The following is a 6,731-nucleotide window of genomic DNA, read 5'->3' as shown; positions in this document are numbered from 1 at the left end:
TCCTGATTTTAGAGGGAATGCTTTTTTTTCTGATTTTTTTTTCTCTGTTTTCTTTTTTGGTTTTTCGAGACAGAATTTCTCTGCGTAGTTTTGGTACCTGTTTAGGATCTCCCTCTGCAGACCAAGCTGGCCTCCAACTTACAGAGATCTGCCTGGCTCTACCTCCGAGTGCTAGGATTAAAGGCATGCACCACCGCTGCTCAGCCCTGTTTTTTTCTTTATTTAGTATAATATTGACATAATAAAGTTTGTTCCTCTGATTCCTATTTTCTTGATGGCATTGAAAGGATGCTGAACGCTGCTTAAGGCCTTCTTTGCATCTATTAAGATCATCGAATGGTTTTTGTTTGTGAGTCCATTTTATGTGATGTATTATTTATTGACTTGTGTATGTTGAACCATTCTTGCTTTCCCCAGAATGAAACCAACTTGAATGTTACATATGATCTTTTAAGATGTGGTTTTGATTTTGGTTCTTCCTTCCTTTCTTCCTTCCTTCCTTCCTTCCTTCCTTTCTTCCTTCTTTCCTTTTTTCTTTCTTCCTTCCTTCCTTCCTTTCTTTCTTCCTTCCTTCCTTCCTCCCTTTTCCTTTCTTTCTTTCTTTCTTTCTTTCTTTCTTTCTTTCTTTCTTTCTTTCTTTCTTTCTTTCTTTCTTTCTTTCTTTCTTTTTGAGACAAGATTTCTTTGTATAGCCCTGGCTGTCCTGGAACTCTCTTGCTAGACTAGGCTGGCCTTGAACTCAGAGATCTGCCTGCCTCCCAAGTTCTGGGATTAAAGCTGTGTGCCACCACCACCCCTCAGGTTCATATTTCAATAAGAAACTTTTTCATGGGAGAAAGTGATCTCTATGGTTCTTTGCTGAGTTCCCCTTTGATTTTGGTGTTAAGGTAATAGTGGTATACCAGAAACAGACTGGTGATGCTCCTTTCCCTCTTAATGTTCTGGAATAGTGAAGACTGTTAGTGTCAGTTCATCTTTAAATGTCTGAATTTAGACATGATGATAATCTGTATTAGTCAGGCTTCACTAGAGGAACAGACCAAATAGAATGAATACGTATTAGAAGGAGATTTATTAAATTGGTTTATTCTATATGGTTGGGCTAGCCCAATAATGGCTGTCTTACATCAGACCAGAGAAGTGAAGAACCTGGTACCTGCTCAGTACAGTAATCTGGGTATGTCAGTAGTCCCAATTTAATGCCGAAGATCTCAGATGAAGGCTCAACATGATCTTTTTCTTTTTGGGAGACCTTTTGGTATTGCTTCAATTTCATTGTGCCTTAGAGATATATTTGATTTTGGTAGGCCATACATGTCTAGAAATTTATCTATTTCTTCTAGATTTTCCATCATTTTAGAATGAAGGTTTTCAAAGTATTCCCTAATGATCCTTTGTATGTCATTATTGTTGATTGTAATGTCTCCCTTTTCATCTCCAATTATATCAGTGGTTCTCAACCTTCCAAATGTTGTGACCCTTTAATATAGTTCCTCATGTTGTGGTCCCAAACCATAAAATTATTTCATTGCTACCTCATAACCATAATTTTGCTTCTGGTATGAACTGTGATGTAAATATCTGATATGCAACCCTCAAAAAGGTCTTGATCTACAGTTTGAGAACCACAGAATTATGTCAAGTTATGTTTTCTCCTTTTTTTCTCTTGGTTAGTTTGGCTAAGGGCTTTTAGATCTTATTTTTCAATGAACCAACTTTTTGTTTTATTGAGTTTTGTATTATTATTTTAGTCTCCATTACAAAATAAATGAAATTAGTCCTTGTAATGAATTGGTCCATAATAGGATAAATCTGAAAATAAATAGAAGAGTTAATATAGACCATGTACACCTATATAGAATTTGAACAACATACACTTTTTTATTTGAAGTTTTTTGCCATACAATATATTTTGATCATATTCTTTCCATTTTCCTAACTGGGATAATGGGACCTGGGAGAATGGATCCTATAAATGAGGTGGACTAAAGTCTCATGCAATAGTCAACTTTATTCAGAGCATCAGACAATTTAGAAATTAGAAAGTGAAAGTAAATAGTAAATTTCTGGGTAGAAATTAGTAAAATGGGAACTAAAAAAATAATACATAACATAATAAAATACATAGTAGTACACTATATATTGATCTTAACATCTTCTACATAAGAAGAATAAATAGAAGAAAATCAGGAAGAAATGGGAGATGGAAAGATCTTCTATTTCATGGGTCAGCAGAATATTGTGAAAGTGCCTATATCATCCAAGGCAATTTACAGGTTCTATACAATGCCCAACAAGTAACCAGTGACAATAGTCACAGAAACAGGAAATAAATCTTAAAATTTGTATGAAAATACAAAATTCCCTGGTGACTACAGTGTTATTTTTCACAACTCATGAAGAAAACTTCATATTTTCAGAGGAAAAAAAATCACCGGTGTCTTGATAAATCACAGAAAGATGGAAGACAAATGGGAAACAGAACAACCAAACAAATTCTCATCCAAGAATGTTATAGGGAGCTGGAGAGATGGCTCAGCAGTTAAGAACATGCACTGCTCTTCCAGAGGGCCTGAGTTCAGTTCCCAGCACTCACATCTGGAGGCTCACAAATGGCTGTAACTCCAGTTCCAGGGCATCCGATGTCCTTATATGGCTTCTGCTGGCCCTTCACTCACCCATGCATATACATACTCACTCATAGACACACAACTATATACATAATTTAAAATAAAAACAAATATTAAAAAAATTATGTTGTGGCCAACATGGAATCTATTTGCTACAGTTAAGGAAAATCAGCTGGGCAAAGATTCAAATAACGTGTCAGTTCTACCATATCCCTGAATCTTTTCGTGGAATAACAGACAATGCAGGGCAGACATTTCAGGGTCAGAATGCATAACACCAATGATCAATGAATTTTTCAAACTAAATACTTAAAGCAAATGACAACAGAAAACTGAGAGTCACACAGACCTGATGAAGAGTTATGGGACACATTTAGTTGAAATTAATTTCACAGGCTGGAATTAAATTGCAAAGTATCCATACAATGTATGTGTGGCTATCATTATAAAAGCATGTGTATAGGTTTGCCTGTGTGTGGATGCACTCATGTAAGTGTGAACACATGCACGTAGCGGTCCATGGTTGATATTAGAAATCACTTTCCATTGCTCTTCCACCTTACCCATTGAGGAAAGGTCTTTCAGTTAAGCCCAGAGCTCACTGAAATGGCAAGTCTTGCTATTTGGCTTCCTCTGTGGATCCCCTGTCTCTACTTTCTGCATCTAAAATAATAGGCAGGCCGCCATGCCCACTTGGTTTTTACATGGGCCCTGAAGATGCAAATTCCAGTTCTCATATTTGCATGGTATGTGCTTTTGCCCACAGAAACATCTCCTCAGCAAAGGTACACTTTTTCTATACTATAAGTATAATATAGAATCTTTTTGTTCTCATTTTTCCTTTTTTTGTTCAGTTATTAATTTCCTGTTATGAATATAGTGCCCAGAACACTCATGACATGTTTATCAAGTTTATAAAAATCTCCCAGGGAAGCTGGACATTGGTAGCACATGTCTTTAATCCTAGAACTCAGGAAGTAGAGGAAGGTGGATCTCTGCGAGTTCGAGGCCAGTCTGGTCTTCAGAGAGAGTTCCAGGATAGCCAAGGCTGTTACACAGAGAAATCCTGTCTCGAAACAACAACAACAAAAATATTTCCCAGGGAAGCACAATTTTATAGACGATTAATCATAAATGTAGAAGTAAATTTTGTACTCTCCATATTTGAAAGAGTCCAAACAAGCAGATAAAGTTACTTATAATACTATTATATACCATATGTACTCAACATAAAATTTAAACATAATTATATGAAAAATTTTAATTTTTTATTAGTCTTTGTCCTTTTGATGTTAAAGCTTCAAAATCTCATACTAAAAAAAATCTAAAGAAACCCTGCATGAGGCCCTGTGTTTTAAGAAATGCTGTATCTATTTATTTATTTTATGTCCTGACTACAGTTTTCCCTCCCTCCTCTCCTCCCAGTCCCTCCCCCAACCTCCCCTCTGCCTCCTCCTTCATCCCCCACATCTACTTCTCCTCTGTTTCTATTCAGAAAAAAGCAGGCAGGCCTCCCACGGATATTGACAAAACATGGCATATCAAGTTGCAGGAAGACTCAGCACCTCCCCATGTATTAAGGCTGGGCAAGGTGACCCAGTATGAGGAGTAGAATCCCAAAAGCCAGTAAAAGAGCTAGAGACAGCCCCTGCTCCCACTGTTAGAAGTCCCACAAGAAGATCAAGCTAGACAATTGTCAGATATATGCAGAGCACCTAGGACAGTTCCATGCAGGCTCCCTGGTTGGAAAAAAAAATCAAGAAGAATCAGAAACGAAATAAATAAATAAATAAATAAACAAATAAAAGTACTTCATTATGACATCTTTACTATGTTTATTTTCATTTATAGTTTTATTTCAAAGTGCCAGGGACATAGCTCAGTGCAGTTATATCAAAGTCACAAATCAATAGTTTAAGCAGAAAATATACTTAAAATAGATGAAATTCATTAGTGGTTTTCAAAGAACTATAAATCATTACATTTGAATACATTATTATTTTATTCTATAATGAAAATTATTTAACATGGTATACTTTATTAAATCTTTTAAGAAAAGATTTATTTATTTATTACGTATACAGTGTTCTGCCTGCATGTATGCCTGCATGCCAGAAGAGGACACCAGATCTCATTATAGATGGTTGTGAGCCACCATGTGGTTGCTAGGAATTGAACTCAGGACCTCTGGAAGAACAGCCAATGCTCTTAACCTCTGAGCTATTTCGGCAGCCCACTTTATTAAATCTTATTTTATTATTTTTCTTCTTTAAAATGAAAGCAACTCTGAATAATTTTGAATTTTTCGAAAATTTGTCTTAGTTATACTTTATATATTTGTCTAATCTCCATCTACCAATAATAAGAGTTTAAAAGTTTTATAAATCCTTCTTGTTTAACTATGTACTATGGCTTAACAAAGTCTTTCTGAATTGCTATCTTAGAAAATTCTAGTATAAGACCAGCATTCCAAAGACAGAAAAGAAAGTCTTCCTTATTAATAGACTACTATGCCAAAAAATAAATCTCTTCACTGATTAAAAAAAGTGCAGTATCTGTCAGTTCCTACTAGTTGAATATTAAGAACGCCATGGTTATTTTGCTCAGATGTGGTAAAGAATCCTCTAAGGCAGAGGGGAGTTTGAGGTATCAGATTAGCCATGACAGCCTCTTGTAGAAAAGATACATTCAAAGTTTGAAAAGGAAGACATGAATTTGGAAATAATTTTCCTATTGTTCATCAGAACATAAGGGCAGACGATTGGGTAGCCTGAAGATAAAGCTCCACTAATCAGATCCAATACTGGGCTGCTCTTAGGTCTGTGAAGTGAATAGAAGGTGACAAAGGTGTTTGAGAAATAGAAAAACACGAAGAAACCCACAAGCAGAAGGATGCTGTGTGTGGCTTTCTTTTCAGAAGAGGCCTGGGAAGAGACACTGGAACTGTGGACATGCCTTGTTCTCCTATTGTGTCTGAACAGGAGGGTCACCATGTAGAGGCTGGCCCACATCATGAGAAACACAAACAGGATGTCTCTAATTATTAATGCAGTTACAAGTGGCATGGTGGTGTGATAGCGAACCTGGTTGCTTCGGCAGTATGTCTGGGAATATCCAGAACCCACAACAGTGAAGTTGATTTGGTCCTTTACGTTTTCAACTATGGGAATATAGAGAAATGTATTGATGATCCAGATGAAGAGGAGTGAGGGGAAAATACAGGACTCAAGCTTGGATTTAAGCCATGCCCACTTGGAGTGATTAGAACTGACAGTAATGGCTTGAAATGCACTCAGTAGCAAGATAGTACAAATGGAAAGGCCCCTGGTAACACTGTATGCATACAAAATCGCCTTACATCCGACATTATGGGAAAGGAGCTTGACTGCAAAGGATGCCATGACATCTGGTATCAGCCTGAACACAATTCCTAAAACATTGACAAGTGTCAGATGTGTGAAAATCATATCTATGGGCTTCTTCAGGTGAGGCTGAATTAAGAAGGTGTACATGTATAAGACAAAGAGCAGTGAGTTTCCTATGAATCCAATGAAAACTTCTGACAGGAGGAAGAATCCAGAAATTAGGTCTCTTGGGAACATTATCTTAAGGAAGTCTTCAGTGTTCTGACTGGATAAGGCAAACCAACCAAATATAAATGCATGATGTTGTGAGGTTAAAATTAATGGACTAGGTGGATGAATACAGTGATTGATAGATAAGCACAAGAACACCAGATAAACTCAGAGGTGACCCTTCCAGGAACTGGATTCCATTATTTCTGAGAGCCTGAGAGTGGAAAAGTCAGGGTTAAGGAACTCATAAGGAACCTCATTACATTTTAGTATATGAACCAAAATACATTTGAATCATATGAAAGACAGATGGACATTGTAAAGAACTAAAAAGCTGACCATCAAGAAAACAAATAACCCAATTTTTAAAGAAGATATAGGATTAAATGGAGAATTCTCAAAGATGGAAGACAAATGGCTGAGAAACACTTTTTTAAAATGTCCGGCATCATTAGTCATCAGGGAAACGCAAATTAAAACTACTTTGAGATTTCAGCTTAGCCCAGTCAGGATGACCAAGATGAAT

General features: G+C 36.5%; 1 protein-coding gene across 1 annotated transcript; it reads right to left on the bottom strand.

The window, feature by feature from the left end:
• Nucleotides 1-5,284: 5,284 nt before the first annotated feature.
• LOC131902716 (vomeronasal type-1 receptor 4-like) lies at nucleotides 5,285-6,232 on the bottom strand. Its single transcript, XM_059253717.1, has one exon. It carries the CDS (start codon nucleotides 6,230-6,232, stop codon nucleotides 5,285-5,287), a length of 948 nt encoding a protein of 315 aa, XP_059109700.1.
• Between the last annotated feature and the right edge of the window lie 499 nt (nucleotides 6,233-6,731).

The sequence above is a fragment of the Peromyscus eremicus genome, chromosome 1 (assembly GCF_949786415.1).
Source record: "Peromyscus eremicus chromosome 1, PerEre_H2_v1, whole genome shotgun sequence".
Taxonomy (NCBI): Eukaryota; Metazoa; Chordata; class Mammalia; order Rodentia; family Cricetidae; genus Peromyscus; species Peromyscus eremicus.
Note: the sequence above shows the minus strand (reverse complement) of the source record. Positions and strands in the feature narration are given on the sequence as shown.

Coding starts and splice junctions, on each gene's coding strand:
- LOC131902716 (XM_059253717.1), bottom strand. CDS start 6,232: ATGTTCCCAAGAGACCTAATTTCTGGATTCTTCCTCCTGTCAGAAGTT.